Source organism: Lithobates pipiens, unplaced genomic scaffold (assembly GCF_037356315.1).
Source record: "Lithobates pipiens isolate NorthernLeopardFrog02 unplaced genomic scaffold, aLitPip1_a1.2 Scaffold_13, whole genome shotgun sequence".
Taxonomy (NCBI): Eukaryota; Metazoa; Chordata; class Amphibia; order Anura; family Ranidae; genus Lithobates; species Lithobates pipiens.
The window spans coordinates 338,946,711-338,970,145 of NW_027507718.1; the positions used below are offsets into that span (position 1 = coordinate 338,946,711).

General features: G+C 43.6%; 1 protein-coding gene and 2 non-coding genes across 3 annotated transcripts; all 3 read left to right on the forward strand.

Annotated features, from left to right (window-relative positions):
- The first annotated feature begins 535 nt into the window (after positions 1-535).
- On the forward strand, positions 536-22,197 carry RPS3A (ribosomal protein S3A). The gene is made up of 6 exons (XM_077477026.1): positions 536-694; positions 6,434-6,537; positions 10,498-10,685; positions 13,815-14,023; positions 15,598-15,707; positions 22,034-22,197. The coding sequence occupies exons 1-6, from the start codon at positions 633-635 to the stop codon at positions 22,153-22,155; spliced, it is 795 nt and encodes a 264-aa protein (XP_077333152.1). The 5' UTR covers positions 536-632; the 3' UTR covers positions 22,156-22,197.
- Positions 2,692-2,762, forward strand: LOC143980024 (small nucleolar RNA SNORD73). The gene has a single exon (XR_013274171.1). It is a non-coding gene; the product is annotated as a small nucleolar RNA SNORD73 (small nucleolar RNA).
- Positions 10,348-10,414, forward strand: LOC143980025 (small nucleolar RNA SNORD73). The gene has a single exon (XR_013274172.1). It is a non-coding gene; the product is annotated as a small nucleolar RNA SNORD73 (small nucleolar RNA).
- Positions 22,198-23,435: the final 1,238 nt, after the last annotated feature.

Consider the following 23,435-nt stretch of genomic DNA (forward strand, 5'->3'; position numbering starts at 1 on the left):
CTGGTCCTTAAGCAGTTAATGTCTAAACCGCTGGCAACAAAAGTGAGTATACCCCTAAGTACAACCCTACACCCCTTTTGTTGCCAGCGGTTTAAACATTAATGGCTGTGTGTTGAGTTATTTTGAGGGGACAGCAAATTTACACTGTTATACAAGCTGTACAATCACTACTTTACATTGTAGCAAAGTGTCATTTCTTCAGTGTTGTCACATGAAAAGATATCATAAAATATTTACAAAAACGTAAGGGGTGTACTGTCACTAAACACATGAAGCATGGCTCACTATAGAAGAAGGAACACATGCAGGAACACAACCACATATGATTAGAGCATTATGTGGTCATCGATCTCTATTTGTGCTCCACAAGAAGACATTTTTTCTTTCTATATACAGGTCAGTTCTACTTTTATTATCTCTCTCCAGCCCTCATCCCTGAACTGTCGATCATTTCCCTTCACCAATGACCTTCCACGTGCATTACTATCACGCTCCACTGGCGCTATACCTCCTCCGCCCACCAGAGGTCCTCAGCTTCTCTCAGACGGCTTGTCCCTCTCTCTGGTTTTGCCTTCTCGCTGAAGTCTCGCGCGTGCGGCCTGCGTTTCCTCTTTCTCTCCCAGCTGGGCAAGATGGCAGTCGGCAAGAACAAGAGGCTGACCAAAGGCGGCAAGAAAGGTGCCAAGAAGAAGATGTGAGTAGAAATAGAGGCCGGGGAGTGAGGGCGAGGTGTGTGTGAGGCGCTAGGTGGCGTGTGGCGGGCGATTAGGGGAAGGATGCCGCAGATAGAAGGTGGATAAGGGCGAGCCGGGCTCCATGACTGCAGGCCTGGCAGAGTCTCGGCTTGGCGCTCTCTGTTAGCCGCCTGTCAGTAATGCGTGCTTACCTCAGAGGGAGTATAGGGGCTGCCTGTGTGCACTGAGAGGTGTACCCCGTCCACCCTGCACACACCTCTTCTGGTGTCCTATAGTGAGCACCCAGTGTAAGGAGCTCCTCAGCATGTCCTGAGGGTTGTGTGTTGCTGGGCTCTGCATTTTAATGAAGGCCTTCTCCCTAGTAGCCTATGTAGCTGCACTCTTGTGTAATGCAATGCCTGACAGGTCCAGGGTGGGCTCCTATATCTGCCAGTCTGTAGAGGAGCTCTGAGGCTGCTGGACTGTGATGGAACCAGCCTCAGAAATCCCCTGAGCACAGGATACCTGGCTCCACAAGTGATGATTAAAGTCCAGCAGCCAAAATATTTTTTTGTATTTGGACAGTGGGGAAGCGATGGGACCTCTTTCAGGTTTGTGTCCCCATTGAGCAGATTCCTCATAACTTCCTGGCTGCACAGGAAGTAAATGGATCTGTTTTGTAGGAGAGCTTTTGTCCTAGTGACAGGAGCGTTTTGTGTTGTGGTTTTAGTGACAGGCGCAGAGGTTAATTTCCCTTGGGGGGGGGGGGGCACAGGCAGAAATAACAAGCTTGGGTCCCTTTCACACTGTTGCAAATTGAAAGTCTCAGTTTTGCCATGATTTCAGGAAATGCTTGGCTAAACTTGAGATCTATGGACCTCCACTCGCATCAGTCGGACCAAAGTAGTACAGGGACTACTTTGAAGTTGGTGCGACTTGAAGTCGCGAGCACAGATGAATGGTACTCACTGAAAATCATGGGGTTTAACTTGTCATGTGACTTTGCACTCCCAGGTTGCAGGACAAGTCGCACAAGTGTGAAAGGGGTTTTAGCAGAAGTTCTCTTCCCAAGTCTAGTCCTAAGAACTACACTAAGTGGGGACAGGCCATTAAGTTGAATAGCAGTCAGCTGTCACCCCCTTCCAATTCAATGCTGAGTTTGTCAATTTTTTTTAAAGTGATATTAACCATTTACACTGGAAGATTTGGCTGCCTAATGACCGGGCCATTTTTTGCGATATGGCACTGCGTCGCTTTAACAATTGCACGGCACTACCCAAACAAAATCAACTTTTTTCACAAATAGAACTTTTGGTGGTATTTGACCTGCATTTTTTTTTTTTTGCACTAAAAAAAGCAACAATTTTTTTTTTTTTGGGGGGGGGGGGGGGACTTTTTAGCTATAATGCCCCAAAAATGTTTTTCAACAAATTCCTCAGTTTAGGAAAATATTCTTCGAAATATTTTTGTTTAAAAAAAAGCTATATCGTCTAGAAACTATGGGAAAGTTTTTTTATGGCATTTATATTTTTTACTGGTAATGGCGGGGATCTGCCATTTTTAGCGGTATTGCTACAGACAGGACACTTTTGATACATTTTTGGGACTAGTGACATTTATACAGTAATCAGCGCTATAAAAATGCACTGATTGCTGTGTAAATGTCACTGGCAGGGAAGGAGTTAACACTAGAGGGTGATCAAGGGGTTATGTGTGTCATAGGGAGTGTTTGTGTTGGATGGGACTGCCTGGAGGAGATGGCCAATCGCTGTTCATAACCAGTATGAACAGCAGATCTGTCTCCTCCCCTGACAGAATGGACATCTGTCTGTTTACATTGACAGATCTCAGAAGCAATTGCGGGTGCCTGGCACATATCGCGCATCAGCTCCTACATCACGCGGTGGCGATTTGCGCAGGAGAGCCAATCCTGTTGCCATTTTAATAGTGGCGGTTTCTTGGCAAGGGGTTGATTCTAGTAACCTTTAGATTAATGGCTTTGGTTATTTACAGTAGGAATTAATTATGACAGTGTTTTGGTACCAAATGATATCTTGTGATTGCTAACTTTGAGATTGTTCTGACATTCCCTTAGACCAGGGCTCGACAAATCCTGGGCGCCAGGTCGCATTTGCGACTAGAATTCGCGTCCTGGGTCAACACAGCTGGGGTATCCTGTCTTCGTGTGGACCCCGAACTCCGCCGTGCGATTGCATCGGGCCGCGCCGGCCGGTAATTGAGGCAGTGGCTTTGCGGCCTTCTAAAGTCTTTCCTTAGTCTGGCGCTATCTTGTGGTGGATGTTGAAATTACAACCCATGCAATAATGCTAATCCTAATGGAGCTTCAAAGCCCTGCCTGTTTTTCACTGCCCGCCCATTTCCTTCCCAAAGTGAAGAGAAGGAAGTGATTGCAGGCGTCATCTGGCGCCTTTTGCCCAACGTTGAGTGTGGTGGCTTTCATAATGGCTTTTATTTATTTTTTAAAAGTAAAAAAAAAAAATTGTAATTAAGGGGAAAAAAATTATTTGTAATCCTACCTGCTTGGCCCCTTTCACAAGGGCTGTCTGATCAGGTTCACCTGTCAGTTTTTCAGGCAGACGTGATCTAACCCTTAGCGGGGATATGGCAGTAAATAAGCGGGAATATAGCGGAAATAAAAGAAGTCACATTCTTTTGTTAACCACTTCGTGTCCGCGCTATAGACGAAAGATGTCTACAGCGCACACACCAATTGCCGGGAGGTTGTCCCTGGACATCATCCTGTTGACTTCCCCTCTGCACGCCGCCATTGGCACGCATCGGGGAAGTTCTGTGTTGGCCTTGTCCATTGGATACAGCCAATCACAGATCATGCTAAATGGCCAATCACAGCGGCCATTTAGCACTCGAGCGGTGTGTCCAATGAGAGGTGATCTCATATGTGGGTGGCTGTGGGCTATCTTCCCCTCACTCGTCTCCATGTCAGGCCAGGGACAGGTCCAGATCGCCGTCACGGACCTGGCTCCTAGAGTCCAAGCAAATTTGTCAACCCCTGCCTTAGACCCCTTTCACACCGAGGGCGTTTTGCAGGCGCTATAGCGTTAAAAATAGCGCCTGCAATCCGCCCTAAAACTGCTGCTCCTTTGTCTCCCGAGGGCTTTCACACCGGAGCAGTGCACTGGCAGGATGTCAGGAAAAGTCCTGCCAGCAGCTTCTTTGTGTTGAAGGGAGCGGTTTACCGCTGCTCCCCATTGAAATCAATGGGGCAGTGCTGTATTACCGCCAGCAAAACACCGCTATTGCAGGCAGTTTTAACCCTTTTCTCGCCCGCTAGTGGGGGTTAAAAGGCCCCCCCCCCCCCCCCGCTAGTGGCCGAAATGCGCTGCAAATCCGACGGTAAACCGCGGCTAAAAATAGCGGCGTTTTACCGCCGACGCTATAGGCTTAGCAGTGTGAAAGGGGTCTTAGGCTGCTTTCACACTGCAGCGGGTGGGTGAAGGTAAAACGCAGCTAGTTTTAGTGGCACTATTTGGCTGCTTTTTTTTTTTTCCTCTAGACTTAGAGTGCCCTCTTGTCCTCTGTTGACTGTAAAGTGAATAACTCATCGCCAAGTTCGCTATATGGACCCCTTATATATTTATACATGGTGATCATATCCCCCCCTTAATCTCCTCTTATCAAGAGTGAATAAATTCAGTTCCTCTAATCTTTCCCATTAGCTGCGCTCCTCCATGCCTCTTATCAGTTTGGTTGCCCTTCTCTGCACTTTCTCCAGTCCCCTAATATTCTTTTTGAGAACTGGTGCCCAAAACTGAACTGCATATTCCAGATGAGATCTTACTAATGATTTGAACAGGGGCAAATATCTTTCTTTCTGGAGTCCATGCCTCTCAAAACAAGAAAGGACTTTGCTCGCTTTGGAAACCACAGCTTGGCATTGCATGCTATTATAAGATCTAACAAAACCCCCAGATCCTTCTCCCCATTGATTCCCCCAGTTGTACTCCCCCATCCCCCCCCCCCCCCCCCCCGTAATGTATGCTTATTTTTTAGCCCCCAAGTGCATAGCTTTACACTGCTCCAAAGATACACTGCAGGGGGGGGGGGTACTTTACAGGAGCCCAGAAACACCCTTATAATAATGCTTTTCTTTTGTATTGAAATATATTTGGCTTAATCAGAAAAGCTAGCTGTATTTAGCATTGAATGATCTAATGCATTAAAGCGGGAGTCCGCCGGGAGTGCGTTTTTTATTTTTTTTATTTTTTTAAAGCCAGCAGCTACAAATACTGCAGCTGCTGACTTTTAAAATTACACTTACCTGTCCAGCGCACCCGCGATGTCGGCACCCGAAGCCGATCTCTCGATCATCTCTCGGGTGCTGCCGCCGCCATCTTGGGTATGGGAATCAGGAAGTGGAGCCTTTCGGCTTCATTTCCCGGTTCCCTACTGCGCATGCGCGAGTCGCGCTGCGCAATGAGGATGGACCCGCTGCCTCTGGGATCTGTGTGTTTCCCAGCAGGCAGTGGGGGACTTTCGGAAAGGGGCGTAATCTATGCCCCTTTCCGCAGAGAGCTATCCAGGAAGTGGGTGCAGATACCTGTACTGTACAGGTACCTGCACCCCCCTCCCCCCCCTGAAAGGTGCCAATTGTGGTGCCGGAGGTGGGGGAGGATTCCAATGAGCGGAAGGTCCACTTTAGGGTGGACCTCCGCTTTAAGTTTAAAGTGATTGTAAGCCCCCGTTCACATCGGAGCGATTTGACATGTCAAATCGCATGCCAAATTGTGGCCTGTTACCGGCAACGGAGCCGCCACACCGATTTCCAAAAGTACTCCTACACTACTTTTGCCGACTTCAGGTGAGAATTAAATACATGTGCATGAACCCACTCGGGTGTTTTTCAAACCGCCTTTGAAATCGCTGGATTTCAGTCCTGCATTTCAGTGTAAACGAGGGTCCAAGCTTGTTCTTTGCTCATTAAAATAACAAACATTTTTTACTAACAACCTCTGTGCAATAGTTTTTTGCACAGAGCAGCCCGGGTCCTCTTCTTGGGTTCCTTGCCGCCGCTCTGCAGCAGCTCCTTGTTGGGTCAGTACGATAGGTAACTAGTATTTTGCAGGTGGTTATCAATGGCAGCATATATGTTTGCTTTATCACAGTTTATTTTTGTTTTACAAGAAAAATTACAGCCCGCCCAAGAACACTCCGATCAGCGCTCTCTGGCATTGACTGCGAAGGCTGATTGGAGTTGGCTGGATTTTGGTTTTGCAGCATGCTTGGCCGACAGAAGCAGACTACCACAAACCGAATGTTGTCCATGGTTTTTATTTTTTATTTTTCCTGCTGTCTCCTGACATTCGGCCGCGTGTACCTGGCTTTATTGGGCACTCTGAAATGGTCCTCAAACCCTGGGCCTAGAAGTTCTTACAAAGCCTAATGTTTATTATTTGCATTTGACTAGGTGGTGGACCACTGGTCTGAACAGTTTCTCAGTGGCGTATATCTGCAGGTTTATCATAAGTTATTGTAGAAGGAAGTAGTTTTCTGAAGGAAGCCCGTTATCCATAGTGTGTTTGATCACAGCTTCATAGATAGTTTTACCAAAAAGCTACAGGACTTTGCATAGTCCTAAAATGTTAATCAGCAGACTTCTTTCTAATCTGTAATATGTAACACTAGTCTACAAAATGTTTTACCCTCTGTTCCAGCGTGATTTTAAATTAGGCAACCAACTTGAATAGTTTTAAGATGTGTGTTTTTTTTGTTTTTTTCAGTGTTGACCCCTTTTCCAAAAAAGATTGGTATGATGTTAAAGCACCAGCCATGTTCAATATCCGCAACCTTGGCAAGACTTTGGTAACGAGGACACAAGGAACCAGTAAGTGTCAGTGAGCCGACGTGTGATTGAGAGGTGCAAACTTTTAGGCATGTTAGCCGAACTGTCTTAACAGTTGGGAGGATCGTTTTGTCTGAGTCAAGTTTTCTTACACTACTAATCTCTTCCCCCCCCCCCCCCCCCCAATAACTTGTTGGTAAGCCTTTTACCACTGTCATGTCTTGAGTGTTTTCTGCTTTATTTATTAGATGTAGATTCCATCTGATGCCAATTCAATTTAGGGTATGGCTGTGGTAAAGAACATGGCAGATAATTCAATTACTGAGTTGTCTCAACAGTATATTCCATCCTGAGATTACTAATGTATAAGGATACATGCATGTTTACACTTGCCACATAAGACCTGGTTCACATAGGGGCGACCTGTTAGCCAACTTACCCGCTTGCCAAGTCGTGCTCCATTCTGTAGAGAACCTCTTTTTAGGGGCATCCAGCTCCCAAGGAAGTTCACCTCTCCCCCTCCCTCCATGCAATCTTCAGTCAATGCTGGCACCGAGGATGAGTGAGGCTTCGTTTGCCCTCATCACTGGATCGTGGGACAGGCGAGTGTCTGGTTATTAAGTCAGCAGCTACACTTTTTGTAGCTGACTTTCTTATGGGCGGAACTCCACTTTAAAGCGTGGCGTTTAATTTAGTTAATATGAAAAGAGGGGGGAAAAAGCATTTATTCTTAAATATCTATAATGGATATGTTAGATATAAATAGCCAACTATACGGTTAGAGAGCTAACCACTCTGAGAATAACAGACAAAAGTATACTGTTTATACTATTAGAGGTTGAATCTGCTAAATATCAGACTCGGATAAAATGTTTACAAAAAATTGAAGTATAACCAATGTTACTTTAGGATCACAGGAGTGCAATTAGTTTTGCTCTCCCGCGACCCGTTCTCTGCAGAGTGTGGGCTGAAGTCTGCTCTCTGACGTCACGGATATCAGTCTGGGTATGGCGTCATCCTGACAACAATGTCTGGATCCGCCAGATGCCTGGCCTGACACCTGGCTCAGCCTCTCAGCAAGCTGCTGAAAGCCTGAGCCAGCCGCTCCCCTCCACAGCCCAGTGCTCCAATGAGCGAGGAGGGACAAGCAAAGAGCTGTGACTGACAGTCTGCAGCTCTCTGCTCGCGGAGCTCTGAATGATCGGCGGTGTTTAATCGCTCGGCTCTCAGTGTAGAGGCACCAGGGGACAGATACATCATCGGACCAATGCTGAACCCACCTAGGTAAGTATAAATGGTGTGGGGGGGGGGGCGGGGTATAATTCCTTTGCTTCTTTTTAAAGACTTTTGCGCATTTTCAGACAGCACTGTAATGTCTTATGTATTACCCATACCGAGACCTTGTCATAGGCAGGTGGCTTATGAAAAGCTGCTCATAAGCAAACAATGTCTTCCTTTAAAAAGAAAATCGTTTTAAGAACTTTGATTTTTTTTTTTTTTTATCTTTATCGGGGTCAAGATATTAGTTTTTGACCATGGTGACGGGGAAATTCGAAGGAGCAGAATAGAAAACTTTTTGGTCAAAGGAATTTTCAGACATTAGTTTTTATTCAGAAATTGCATTCCTTTTTAAAACTGAATGTTAAATGCAAGTGAAATTTTCAAACTACATTCTTTCAGCGAATATACAAAGTTTGTTTTTGATCCGTTTCTTTTTTTTTTTTTTTTTTTTTTGGGCAATTTGCGGTTGGAGAGATTGAAAATTGCAAATTGAGGCAAAAACGTACAACATGCTTTTCTGCAGCTTCTCCATTGAAGTCTATTGAACCAAACAAACAAAAAAGCAGTCTTGCTTTGGAAAAAGGTCCTTGACCCTTTCCCGAAACGCAGCAGCTGAAAAATGCATAGATGTAAACGTGTCCCATAGGAAACCATGTTAAATGAACTGTAGTGTGTTTCTGCACAAAGCACCAAAAAATGCATAGGTGTGAACCAGGCCTAAGACGTTTAGTAGCAGCATAATTTTTATTGTATCAACTGTCGTAATGGGGTTCAAAAAATGAAAATTAGCCTTTCATAGTACGTGTGTGTATGTATAGCTATAGAGATAGATGTATTGCATTTTAACTAAGAGTCAGACATGAAGGGGGAAAGCGAGATATAAATCTTTTATATTAAAGAGGAAGTAAACCCTTCCAAACAACTTGGACCTATAGGTAAGCCTAGATTAAGGCTTACCTGTAGGTCCAAGCAATATCTCCTAAACCTATATGGTTTAGGAGATATTTGCCCGAAAATGGGCACCGCTGTCTACGGCGCATGCGCCGTAGACAGCGGCGCGCAGGCGCACTAAATGCGGCAAATCCAAGAATGGATTTGCCTAATTTGTCGACTCCCGTGCGCATGCGCGGGAGTGACGTCATCGCGGCTTCGCCGTATGGCAGCGGCGGAGCTGCGAGACGCGACTCCCGCGCGCATGCGCGGGAGTGACGTCATCGCGGCTGCGCCGCTGTGATTCGTCGGAGCTGCGAGACGCCACCAGCAACATGGATGCGGCGGACTACAGGGGACAGCGGCGACTTCGCTGGCTCCTGTGTCAGGTAAGTGACACATAATGAGCTACTATGCGATGCATAGTAGTCCATTATGCTTTACCTTTGCAGGGAAAAAAAGAGGAAGTAAACCCATCAGGGTTTACTTCCTCTTTAACGACTTCAGCCCCGGAAGATTTTACCCCCTTCCTGACCAGAGCACTTTTTTGTGATTTTTAGCTCTGTGCCGCTTTAACTGACAATTGCGCGTATGTGCGACGTACCCAAACAAAATTGACTTTTTTGTGGTATAATAGCCCCCCAAAATATATAAAAACTATTTTTAGGCTGATTTGTATTCATATTTTTGGTAAAAATTGCAGTAACCGTTTTTTGACTAGTTTGCACAAAAGTTAGTTTACAAAATGGGGTTTAGTTTTATGGCATTTTTTTTAATTCGTAATGGCGGTGATCTGCGATTCACTTTTTATTTTTTTTGTGATTGCAACGTTATGGCGGACGCTGCTATAAAAATGCACTGATTACTGTGTAAATTACATTGGCAGGGAAGGGGTTTAACACTAAGGGGCGTACAAGGGGTTAAGTGTGTCCCAGGGACTGATTCTAACTGTGGGGCGGGGGATGGGCTACTTGGGACATGACAGCGATCACTGCTCCCGATGAAGGGGAGCAGTAGATCTGTCATGACACAAGACAGAACGGAGAAATGGCTTGTTTACATAGGCATCTCCCTGTTCTACCTCTCCACACCGCAATCGTGGGCTGCTGGTGAACAGAGTTCCCGGGATCCGTCCAAGAGGCGGAAAATTTAAAGGGATTTGCCTGCCTGTGCCATTCTGCTCACGTGTGTGTGTGTCGGTTGACAAGCCGTTAAAGTAGTACTAAAAGCTGAGACTTATTTATTTATTTTTTTCAATGGATATGATCTTTTTACCCCCTTAATGACCAGAGCATTTTTGCGGCACTGCATCGCTTTAACGTACAATTGTGCAGTCATGCGACACTGTTGGCAAACAAAATTTAATTTTTTTTTTCCCCCCTCCACAAATGGAGCTTTGTTTTGGTGTAATTTGATCACCTCTGCAGGCTTATTGTTTGTTCTATGAACAAAAAAGTGTGACATATCCAAAAATATATATAAAAAAAAGGCAGCTGTATCGATAACACCCCTCTCCACCTCTTCACCCAAAAGCTGCTTGTAAAAATAGGTATCAGAGTACTTGAGGAAAAGTATCAGTACTCGGTCTTAAACTGGTATCAGTGCAAACCTAATTTGTAGTATTGGTTTTTTAAAAGTGGGAATGAATGAGGACATTTCGGTCCCAAATGACATCTGTGATTACTAACTTTGAGATCGTTCTGACATTCCCTTACTCACTAAAATTAACTTTTCTAAAGTAATACCAAGTTTTCTTTAAATATATTTTTTCCTATTTTTTGCTTAATGTAGAGATTGCATCTGATGGCCTCAAAGGGCGTGTTTTTGAGGTAAGCCTTGCTGACCTGCAGAATGATGAAGTGGCCTTCCGTAAATTCAAGCTGATTACTGAAGATGTTCAGGGCAAGAACTGTCTCACCAACTTTCATGGCATGGATCTGACCCGCGACAAGATGTGCTCTATGGTCAAGAAGTGGCAGGTAAGTCGCTGGACAGTTTTGCAAGCCCTATTGATTTCCATATACTAGTAATGTATTGGTTGGAAGTCAGACTAAAGCCCCATACACACTATCAGGTTTTCTGCTGATTTATTTATTTTTTGTTCCCCCTTCAGAAAACCATATAGTGCAAGGGCCTGCCTGATTGCATACAAATTGAAACTCCTAAGGGTTGACCTCATATTATATGGTTTTGGTAAATCTGAAGGAAAAAATCGGCAGAAAATCTGTGTGTATGGGGCTTAAGGCTCCATTCTCACCTGAGCGTATCAATTTACTGACACTTTTTTTTTTTCTTCTGTTTTTACGACATGCTATCGTAAGCTTCACAGAGCGAGCTCACTGTTAACAGCATGTCAAATAAGTAGTCTTGCACGCTTAACCCCCGCAGTGCTGCACACTGTTAATGTTCCTCTCATACCGACAAGCCGCTCCTTAAAGTGGTGTGCTGACAGCTTTCCTCCATAGATGGAGCACTGTTCTTGGCTTTGCCTTGCTAATGCTGCCCTGCCCTGTCCTGATCTTCTGACATACTATGGCGGGCTGCATGATTGGCACTGGTGAGGCACAGGCAGGCTGCAAATGATGGGCACTGGCAGGCTGCCTTTGGACACTGGCAAGGCTGCATTGATCTCCTGTACCACGTCTGCAGTCTGACCATCTCCTGTACCATATTTTCAAGAGGTGCACCGCATGGAAATGTTGCTAATACGATTAGCAATGTGTTATATAAAAATGTATACAATATAAAAATGTTTTAAAAACGGTAGTTTTCGGCCTAGTGTATTTTTCATTTTCGTTATCTGCACCAAAAACCATTCGGTGCACCCCTAAGTCTTAAACACAGAGGGGAAATATAACTACGAATTTTAGTTAAAAATCGGTTCTGCCACCATCGTAAACCAGTATCCTAAATGGATGCTCACCTTTTATTTCCCCGCATACTGTAATAATTTACTCTATAGACAGCTGCCTGTTCCACAGTCAAATCCTACTGTGTTCTTGAACTGGAGAACTGTCCACTACTTGCACTTAAAAGAAGCTGCTTCCCATGTGCAGTGTTCATAGGTTGCCATGACGGCACTATGAATGCGTTTCCGATCGACTCTAAAAGTCCCACAGTGATCCTATTCCCTGCTGATCACAACTACTACTCGAGGCAAGCACAGGCTCTTCAGCTGCACATTCATTTCTCTTCTATTTTCACGGCACATTCAAATCCATGGGAATCCCAAGTGACATTAATGTAACTGGTAGCCAAGGAGTGCAGCTATTATCTCCAGTGGCATTGGGAAAGCCAAGAATAAAGGGACACGTGCAGTGTCTACATAATGTAATTGCATATGCTGATTTTAGAATTCACTTTGCTGTTTGTCAAGACAGAATACAGTTTATAGAGAAATTCTTAGTAAATGTTGCCTTTGAAAGAAAAATATCAGCATTGATGTTACCTTATGCCAATTTTAATGCAAATTTTCTTGATTTAAAAGACATTCTAGGCAAGGTGACAGATGGGCATTTAGCCCATCTTGAAGGCATGAATACTTGCCTAGCATACTCCATTGCTGCTACCCCACATTACTTTTAACGAAGCAGGGCTTCCAAGTAGGAGTACACGCAGCCCGCACTATGCAATAGTGCTTGAACCTGGACAGCCAGGCCCAAATACTGTCACACCTGTCCAAGCCCTAACACTATTTTAACACTGGAGCAAAGCAGGCAGGGCTGAGCAAGGGAAATCTTAAAATTTTTGGAATTTTTCACTTCTCCTTGACACTGCGTGTCTCACACACAATCCAGAGGCTGCAGCCACCAGGATTGTGTGAAATTGACAGCAAGACTCCTGCCTGTCAGGTGAGAGCATTTGGGCAGCTCTGTCTCCGCCTGATCGCTCACACCCCCGGTACCAGTGATTTACACCGCCCCCCCCCTCCCGGTTGTGGTTGTCTATATAGATATAGATGTAGATATATCTATCTCTCTATCAACATGGGTAATTTATTGCTTTTGTTTACCCTAAAATGCAAGGTTTGTTTTTTCAAATTAAGTTCCTAAAGGAATGTAAGCCTGTATAAATCTCCATTGCTTTTAATGTTTTGAACCTTTGCTTAAGATTCTGTACAGGACAAAACATTAGCAGTAGTGCGTGGTGTCTATCTTTTTAATTGCTTGAATTCTTTAATGTAGGATTGTCCTCTCCTCCTTTTTATTTTTTATTTTTTTATTTTGTCAGGGGCTGGACTGTGGGTCAGCAGGGTTCATTTACCTCCTTTTTAGCAAGCATGTTATATTTGGCACTAGTGTTTGAGATGTATAGAGATGTACACACACACACGCCTGTTTGGTCTCAAATTACTATCTGCGATCATTCTAATGCAGTGATGGCAAACTTTGGCACCCCAGATGTTTTGGAACTACATTTCCCATGATGCTCATGCACTCTGCAATGAAGTTTAGCATCATGGGAAATGTAGTTCCAAAACATCTGGGGTGCCAAGGTTCGCCATCACTGTTCTAATGCATCCTCAGCAAAACGTGTAACATGCTTGCAGTGCCATTTACTTTTTAATGGCCACCCTCAAACGCAGCGTGGTTTGTGTGTTTATTTTTTTTTTTTTTTGTGGAGGGAGGCTAATGTTGCGGTGCCACTCTAAAAACAAGCAAAAAAGTAATGTGGCAGCATCGCACAAGTGTGAATGGGGCCCTTACTTCAATCTGAGACATTTGAGTTCATCTGAGCTTTTCTGGCCTGCATTTGGCCTCCATGTAAAGTGTAAGCCCATGCTAAAACTAACATCCCTGTAAAGAAAAAAAAAAATCAGTATATGTACCTTTTTTCTGCCAACGATCTGACCCAATTTCCAACAGCGTAAGCTTTTTCCACGCTGAGCTTTCAGCCGTGACTTTGCTGTGGAGGTGGGTGCAGATGACACGTCTGACAATGGAAGCCCCATGGTAACACTATGGGTGACATCACTCCCCATTCATTTCACAGCCATTGTCTGTGTAGAACTTCTGCCGCTGTGAAACAAAATATTTTCCAATCCTGATGTTTGAAAAGGTATTGCTTTTGGAACAGTGAGAAAATATATTTATTTTTTCTTCTCATAGACCATGATTGAAGCTCATGTTGATGTAAAGACAACAGATGGCTACCTGCTCCGTCTCTTTTGTGTTGGATTCACTAAAAAACGTAATAATCAGATCAGGAAGACGTCATATGCCCAGCATCAGCAAGTCCGTCAGATTCGCAAGAAAATGATGGAAATCATGACTCGGGAAGTCCAAACTAATGACCTAAAAGAGGTTGTTAACAAGCTGTAAGTATCATTAAAGCAAAATATCTATATCATATTTTTTTACGTTCTTTCTGAACAAGGGGGTTTGATGTTGCAAAGGGATTCTTCATGAGCCATTGGCTGTTGCTGCTGTCAGTTCCTGTAAGGGGAGGACCAGGGGGTGTGGCTGAGTGTCTATGCACACTCCCTGCAGCCTGATTTATAAGCACACCTGTACAGGTGTCCCTCAGCTCACACCCTGCTGAAGGGTTATTCAGGGAAGTGAAGAGCGTTGCTGTGGGACTGCAGTAGAGCTATCTTTGCATAGAGCAGACAAGTAGAATGTCTTTTTATATTTCAGGAGGGAAAAAAACCCCCCAAAAAACGATCCTTTATTCCCTTTTTATTTTCCTAAGCACTGGCCTGGAACAGATATGAGGACCTGGACGTATTCACTAAATGCATGCTTTCTTTGCCAGTGTTTTGGCTTTCCCACTTGACGGGTATCTGAACTTGGCACTTTCCTCAAACAAGGACATCTGTTAAATCTTGACTCCTGTTAAACTGTGTCTGGGCAAATATACATCTTTACAATTTTTTTTTTTTCCCCATTAAAAAGATTCTGAAGGTAAAACCTTTCCCTGCATCAAGGTAAAACTTCGCCCAAATACTTGAGTTCTGTATCAATTGGTGCTGTGCCTGTCTGACAGTTTTTTTCTCCTCTCATCCCAATCTCCAAGCTTGGCTGTGAGCAGCAGGAGCTATTGACTCCTGCTGCTGTCAGTCAACTTCAGAGAGAGAATGGCATGGCTGAGCTGAAGTGCATGCACCTAGCCTGGCTCAAGATCAAGCCTGCACATCTGCCCCCAAAGCAAGCACTTGCTATGGGAGCAGGCACAGAATTGGAGCCAGGATCGCTGGTGGGGTACCCCAGAAAAGAATTGGGGCTGCTATTTTATTACCAAAAAAAAAAATTGCCTTTAAAACTGCTTTAATCACTTGTGTACCAGTTTTCTTTAGAAGACCGTTGAGTTTTCAGGGCTAGGTTTGACTTTGATATTAACTGCTGGGGGTTTTTTTCTAAATTTTTGGGTTATCCATTTCCCTTCAAGATGGTGAAGGAAATAAGTCAATTGCTTGATCAAGAAATAAGCATTCATGAAAGTGATTACTGCTGCCTTGTAAGCATCCCACCACCTTGTAATTTGAAATCCTTTCTGGCAACAGGATTGTATAAATTGTATGAACCTTTAGGTTACCCTGTCATGAGGAGAGCTGTCCTTTCAGGCTGCTTTTTACAAATGCTAGATGCCTGGCTTTCTCACCTTGCTTTGAATTGGACCTGGAACAAGCATGCTGTAAAGAAGCTTCAACCCTCATCTTACACTTGCTGGGTTCAGTGACTCAGCTCTGAAGACAAAGCTTCAGAGTGATGGCCTGGGAATTGGCAATATCAAAGAGATCAGCAATGGCAGCTCTTAACCTCTAGCAATAGGTTCCTTTTTTTTTTTTTTTTTTTTTTTTATACTGCAAATTATATAGTGTAACGTGGCTAACAAATCTTTTGCAGGACACTTGTGGATGTTTTTTATAACTTCTTTTCTTTCCCTTTTTAGTATTCCAGACAGTGTAGGCAAAGACATTGAAAAAGCTTGTCAGTCAATTTACCCTCTTCATGATGTCTACGTCCGTAAAGTCAAGATGTTGAAGAAGCCAAAATTTGAGCGTAAGTTTGTAGTCTTTGCTTTATATTCTCTTTATAAGACATCCGTTTGAAGGCACGCAAGTGTCAACTATGCTTGGTTGCCTGCTGTTTTAAGAGAATTTAACCTTTTACAAAACTTTCTTCTTGGTCCAGTACAATAACAATCTTGTGTTGCATCATTGTATAGAAAACCAGCTACTGTAGCTGCTCTAATTACTACTTGAGAGCTTATGCTAGGAGGCTCCAGGTGAAACCCTCAGTCCCCATGTAATGCCAGGGACTTTGGCTCCATTAAGGTCTGGCTCTTACTACTATTTACCACACAATATACTATAAATACTGGAAGAAAAGTTAAAGGGACTGATTGCTGGTGAAGACAGTAAAAAATAAACTGGATATGAGAGGGCAGATCAGCAAGGGGAGGGGGCAGCTGCAAAATTGCCAAAAGCAAGCAAGTCTAGGCTCAATGAAAAAGTATGTCCCAAGGAGGATCCGAGAAACAGATTATTGAAGGTCAACAAGGAAATCGAAGGAAATAAAGGACAAAATAGATCAGTATCTGATATAAGTATACTTAACCTGTCAAGAATAAAGCATGACTAAGGATGAGCTCAAACGTCTTGGCAAACGGCATGTGCAAAGCCTGCCAGGAAGTTGGCACAGCGCTAATCACAAGCAGTGAGACATTCCTGGTCTCTGCAGCCGCGCATCGGGACAATGTCTCCCTGCTTGTGATTAGCACTGTGCAGTGCTACTTTTCCTGGCGGGCTCTGCACATGCTGTTTGTGAACACCTGAGCTCATCCTTAACTATGACCCAGAAAGAAAAGGATATAAGGAGGACCTTTCCCTGAATTGGAAGAAAACAAGATAAAGGATGGCTAACCTGGACATCTGATGAGACTTGGGCACCCTCCCCCCCAAATTGCTGGGAGGAGTGGGTTTAGCGGAGCTATATGTAGTACCACCCCAGAATAGGAAGAGCAGAAGGGCAAGGAGGCCCTAAATAAAAATTGCATGACTACTCTGACCATGAAGAGGTCAAAAACACCACCAAAAGATTATTGGAATGGGGGGGGATAGGCTGTATGAAATCCTTTGATCTTTTATGCCCAACTGATCTACAGGGTTTCTCCCCTGTAAAGGAAGGCAAGGGAGATGAACAATATACAATGTTATATTCTCTAACATAATGTAAGAGATGAAAGGTATTAAAAGAAATTGAGATTCTCTGTAGGCATACTATTCTTACAGGAGACACGTATAACATTAGTTAGAAATGTTAAACTATATTCAAAACCTTATCCAATGTGGTTCTGCAGTGACTCCGCAGCTAGAAGAGCGAAAGGTGTAGCAATAGGTTTGGCAAAAGATCTCTGCTTCATACTGGAATATAGAAAAGTGGACCCAGAGGAATGCTATCTATTCTTGAAAAGAAACCTACAAGGGATGGAATGTACGTTTGCTAACGTATACCAATATGAATTCAAAAGGTTTCTTGAAAAAGGTCTTGTGCAAATTAATGGACTTTAAGAAAGGCAGATTAATCTTGGCAGGGGACTTTAAATTCTGCAGGGATCCACGAATGGATAGTACGTCGCATGCACTGGGGACTGGCGGTGATTATCAATTAAAGGCAGAAGGTTTTTATCTAATTGCTTTCTATATATTAAGATAAACCTGTGTGGCAGCCTCCCAAGCACCCCCATATCACTTACCTGAGCACCACCTCTCTGCAGTGTTGTCCATGAGTGTCCTTGGTTGTCTCAGACTTGGCACCGACACCATTCGCTCCTTGGCTGATTTTGATTGACAGCCAAATGGGGGGGGGGGGGGGGGGTCTGGTCAGGACTTTGTCTACACGAAGCTCTGACTTGGCCTGAGTGCCCCCTGTAGCAAGCTGCTGGCTGAGGGGGTACCCACCAGGAGGAGGGGCTGGAGAGCAGTAGAGGCACCAGAGGACTATCCAGGCTGCTCTGTGCAAAATCAACTACACAGAGGAGGGAAGTATAACAGGTTTAAAAAAAAAAAACACCTTTTACAGTCACTTTAAGAGTAATTTAAGAAAAACTATGCCAGTGTCAATTAGTAGATGTTTGGAGGGCACAACACCCCTGAGTAAAGGATTACCAATTCCACTATGTGCACGATACGTATTCTCCTGGAAAATACTTTGCAAAAACCTTAAAATAATAAAATCATTGAAGTATATAGAAAAGATGAAAAATACAAGAATATCTAAGAATCTTATAATCTTGGTAGAAAAACTGCAGGACTTGGAAGACCCATATCCCAAGAAGAGATTAGAAAATCAATTAACCACTTGAGCACCAGCCTCGTTTTGAGATTTTGGTGTTTACTTGTTTAAAATTAGTTTTTTTGCTAGAAAATTACTTAGCACCCCAAACATATATATTGTTTTTTCTAACACCCTAGAGAATAAAATGACGGTCGTTGCAATACTCTTTTTCACACCCTATTTGCGCAGCAGTATTACAAGCGCACTTTTTTTGGTCAAAAAATTCACTTTTTTTAATAAAATGACAGCAGTAAAATTAGTCCAATTTTTTTTTTATATTGTGAAAGGATATTACGGTGAGTAAATTGATGCCCAACATGTCACGCTTCAAAATTGCACCCGCTCATGGAATGGCGACCAACTTTTACCCTTAATCTCCATAGGCGACGTTTAAAAAAAAGAAAAAATTCTACAGGTTGCATGTTTTGCGTTGGAGGATGTCTAGGGCTAGAATTATTGCTCCCGTTCTACCGATTGCGGCGATACCTCACGTGTGGTTTGAACAGTTTCAATATGCAGGCGCTACTCATGTATGAGTTTGCTTTTTCCTGCAAGCTCGGCAGCACAGGGCGCGGTTAAAATTTTTTATTAAATAAAAAATTTGTCACTTTTTTTTTTTAATCCTATTACAAAGAATGTTAACTTCCCTTGTAATGAAAAAAAAAACAAACATGGCAGGTCTTCTTAAATATGAGATCTGAGGTCAAAATGCCCTCAGATCTCATATTTATACTACAATGCAATAAAAAAAAAATTGTAATTTAATTTTATTTATTTTTTTTAAATGGTCCTTTTAAGAGCCGTGGGTGGAAGTGACGTTTTGATGTCGCTTCCGCCCAGCAATTGTATGGAGACGGGGGGGGGGGGGGGCCCCATCTCCCCCCCCCCCCCCCCCCCCCCACTCGTCTCCATACTGAACCATCAAGAGGACACGATCGCCTCTGCAGCTGCCGACAGCTCTGGTAAGCGAAGGTGGGCCCCTCTCCCACCACCGATAAAAGTGATCTTGTGGCGAATCCGCCGTAGGGACCACTTATCTTGTAGCAGACCGGATACCGGGGTTATGGCAGCTAGCTGCTACCATAACTATCCTCCTTCAAACGGCTGCTGTAAAACTGTGGCGGGCGATCCGTAAGTGGTTAATAGTACAGTAACAGGTAAGGGTCCAATGGATTCACAGTTGGATACTACAAAAAATTTAAAGAACTGATTCCAAAAATCTGTGTATAACAGAATAATTTGGGAGAGGGGGAAGAGAATACTCATTGGCTTATGTAACAGACATACCTAAGGAGGGAAAATGCAAAATTTTTGTATGTAAAAATTTTGGCGACAAGATTAAAAACTGATGCTGGAATGGATCCATGTAGGTCAGACAGGGTTCGTACCAGAAAGAGAAGGTAAAGATAATTGCATAAGAACATTACTATTGTTACAGAAAGGGAGAGGAGGAATGCCCCCAGCTCTACTTCTGTCAAATGCCAAAAAGGCATTTGACAGGGTAGACTGGGGATTTATGATGGATACAATAGAAAACCTGGGAATAGTACTGTAAAATGGATTAAAAACGTATATGATCTCCCCATTTCATTTATCCTTTTGAAATTTTCAATGGAACAAGACAAGATGCCCACTGTCTGTTTTGTTGCTGGAACCCTTATTGGCAACCATACGGAATAGCACAGATGTGATGGGGGAAGATGACCATGGGTCGTGGCATATGCAGATGTTATCGTCTACATTTCCAACCCTAGAATAACACTTTCAAACCGAATAAAAACTGAAGAGATATGGGAAACTTCCAACTTTTAAAATCAATCCTATGAAATAAAAAATCTTAAATATAAGCCTATGTAAAAGAGGAATTGGCACTACAGAGGTCATTTCCATTTACCTGGGGAGAAAGGGATTAAAACATCTGGCAATAAAACTAACCACTTAGTTGGAATATAATTAGCTTGATACATTTTCCCCATTAATCAGATCTCGACATATTGGGAAATTATCAATATGTCCACTGGCGTAAATGGGAAGAATAAACGTGGTAAAAATGGTAATACTCCCGAAAACATTGTATATATTCCAGATGATACCAATAACACTCTCAAACATTAAGGACTATGATATTAAGATGCATATGGCAAGACAAAGCCAAGAGTACAGTTTGCACTATCAGAGATAAAACACATGGGGGGGTAGCAGCACATATTAAGATACTATAATGCCGTAATATTAGCACGGATGATAGAATGGACTATCGTGAAAAGATGGGTGAAGATTGCTGTAATGGGAAACCTATCCCACACTCCGCTGATTGCTTCTCTCAGTAATACCGCTTCCTCCAGCCTGACCATTAGAGAGATGTATTATAGCTTCATTGAATACAAGTCTAGCTGTCTTGGGGGACATGGACCTGAATGTAAAGTAACACAACTCAAGGGTCCCCGGGCATACAGCTCACAAAGAGCACCACCTAGCTTTCAGTCCCCTCAGTCTGTCCTGTGTGAGTCTGTCACAATGGTGAACACAATAAGTAAAACGCACATTAAAGTAATATTTGTATTCCTCCAAAATACAGAACACTAAACCTAGAGACACATGATCTGAAGAAATGTTTTTAAAGTGTGGGATTTAATTTATAGGCAGGAAAAATGGGACTAGAACTCGCCATTAGGCTGGGTTCACACCGCTGCGGGTGGGAGACCCGGATGTGATTCGCACCGCACTGCAGTGCAAATCGCATCCAATCTGTCTGTGCGATGCGAGTTCAGCCATACAGATAGTATGGCTGAATTCACATCGCACCCGCCGCAAACTCGCACAGGACCCTTTTTTTTGGTCCGCAGCAGAATCTGATCGCATGGGTGTTCACACCATGCGATCCGATTCCTGTCCGAGTTTGCAGATCGCACTACGATATGCGAACTGATCTGGGGGTGTCATTAACATTTCACTGACACTCCCAGCAGTCCGCATAGGGCAGTGTGAACTGCCGGCGGGAGGCATGTGATGCGCGAAAACGCAGCGGATTCGTGGCGTTCCCGCATCGCTATGGTGTGAACCTAGCCTTAATTGAACTTTCATAAGAAATTATGGGTATATGACTGGAAGAACAGGTGACCAAGGTGTTGGGAGCGATACATGACTATGCGACCAATATACACACACAAGAAATGAATTGTAAATGCTTAGCAAGATGGTGTATAATCCCTGTGAAATCTAAAAAAAATAAAAATACCAAAAAATATAGGAGAACCTTGATACCATACATATTGAGTGCAAAAGGGATAATCCTGTTAAATGGCTAGAGATGGGGAAAACCCACTATAAATGGTTCAAATGTATATGCAAAATCCAATACTTGAGTAGAAGGGAGGAGGGCATATGGGGGGGAAAATGGATTGGTTTCATGAAAACAAAAAGGCATTTGGAAAGGAAGAGTAGAAGTTGAGATTAAAAGCGGTTCTGCACCTTAAAAAAAAAAAAAAAAAAAAAATTAAAAGCCAGCTGCTACTAATATTGCAGCTGCTGACTTTTAATAAATGGACACTTGCCTGTCCCAGGGTCCAGCGATGTCGGCGGCAGATGACGAGCGATCGCTCGTCTCTCTGCTGCCCCCGCGCCATCCTCTGTTAGGGAATCGGTAAGTGAAGCGTTGTGGCTTCACTGCCCGGTTCCCTACTGCGCATGCGCGAGTCGCGCTGCGCGTCTCTTCTGGTCCCCGCTGTGTCCTGGGAACTGTTTCCCAGAACAAAACGGGGGGCGGGGCATCTGGGGCGATCCCGGAAGTGGGTGCAGTTACCCAGATTATCCAGGTAACTGCACCCCCCCCCTCCCCCCTGAAAGGTGCCAATTGTGGCACCAGAGGGGGGGAGGGATCAGATTAGCGGAACTTCCCCCTTTGGGTGGAGAACTGCTTTAAGAGGGAAGGGGGAGAGGTAAATGCATCAAAATGTTTTGCTGTATCATCCAGATGGATGTTCCCATATTCCTAAGTTTCAGCACAGTTCTGTTCATTCTTGAATTTTTTATTTTCTTTTATTTTGCAGTGGGCAAACTCATGGAACTGCACGGAGAGGGTGGCAGTTCTGGCAAGCCAACTGGAGATGATACAGGCGCCAAAGTCGAAAGGGCGGATGGTTATGAACCCCCTGTGCAGGAATCTGTTTGAGACAATCTGATTCAGCCTGTAAAATAAACATCTGTTCTGTAATTTAGTGTCTACCGTGTGTCTGTCTTTCCAATTTTTATTGAATATTTTAAAGCAAGTACAGAGTAACCACATGCCATTACATTTTTAACATTTGCTTCATGCAAAAGAGCAAAGTGACAACAATGGTTACAATGTTCCCATGGTGTAGCTTAGGAGCAATAGGCTTAAGGCATTCAAGATATCTAAACGGGCCTATTGCTTCACCTGTTTTGATGTAGGACCCTGTACAGCATTCTTACTGTTACTAAACCCAGAACAGTAAAAACTGTATGCAGAATAGCATGCCTGTTGTACTCACTGTGGAAGGGGTTAATCCTCTGCATTATGTGTAAAAATAAATAAATAAAAAGAGATCTTTTATGCCTAGATCCTTCCCTACTGCACTGTATCTGGGGAAGGCCAGCTAACACAGGCAGGGTAGCCAACCTGCAGATGCTCAGGTGTCTTTTATGCTGCATAGAACATTTCCTTGTTCTCAGAGCTAGCCAGGTCACATGATATTGACATCACACATGTGGGCGTGTATACAGGCCATTTTCAAAATCTACCTGAACACAGCTCTGGACAAAGTCTGCAGATTATGTTACCGTGGTATACAGATCAGCCAAAAAGGTGGCAGTGTTTTTTATGTAAAATTATTTATAAGCTGTGGGGTGGACACTAACTATTTTCATATTACTGGGTTTAGTAACACTTTTTAATATTTAGGATTTATAAAGCGCCATAAGTTTGCACGTCACTTTACAGCTTTACAGGCTAGGTAAACTAATACGGCGCACACTTTAGTTATGGGTGTCCAAGTCATTTGGAACACCCCGATTTGGCTATGGCCTATAAGCCCTGTCTGTGTGCTCTTCAGGCTTTTACCCCTAAACTGTCAACTGTAAATTGAGGTAAATCATGTAGGGGAGTACAACCTGTCTGTTGCAGAATTGCTTTATCACAGGCATATTATGAGGCTCCAGAAAGAGATTTTTTTTTTTTTTTTTTCCGAAGAGCCATTTTATCCTGTAAGACAGCTGAAAGGGGCTCATGATCCATGACAGTTTGGCCTTTAGTAGTTCAAATGGAAGTGTGGAGTTTCCAAGATCTGGCAATGGAGGTTCTAGCAGCTACGAGTGCTATTAAAGTGGCTAAAGCAGAAGGTTTCTATCGTAACTTTGTGTGCAGCAGCTCCCCTCATAATTACCTGAGGTACTTCTCTGTCCAGCGATGTCCACAAGTGTCTGTCTCAGCTG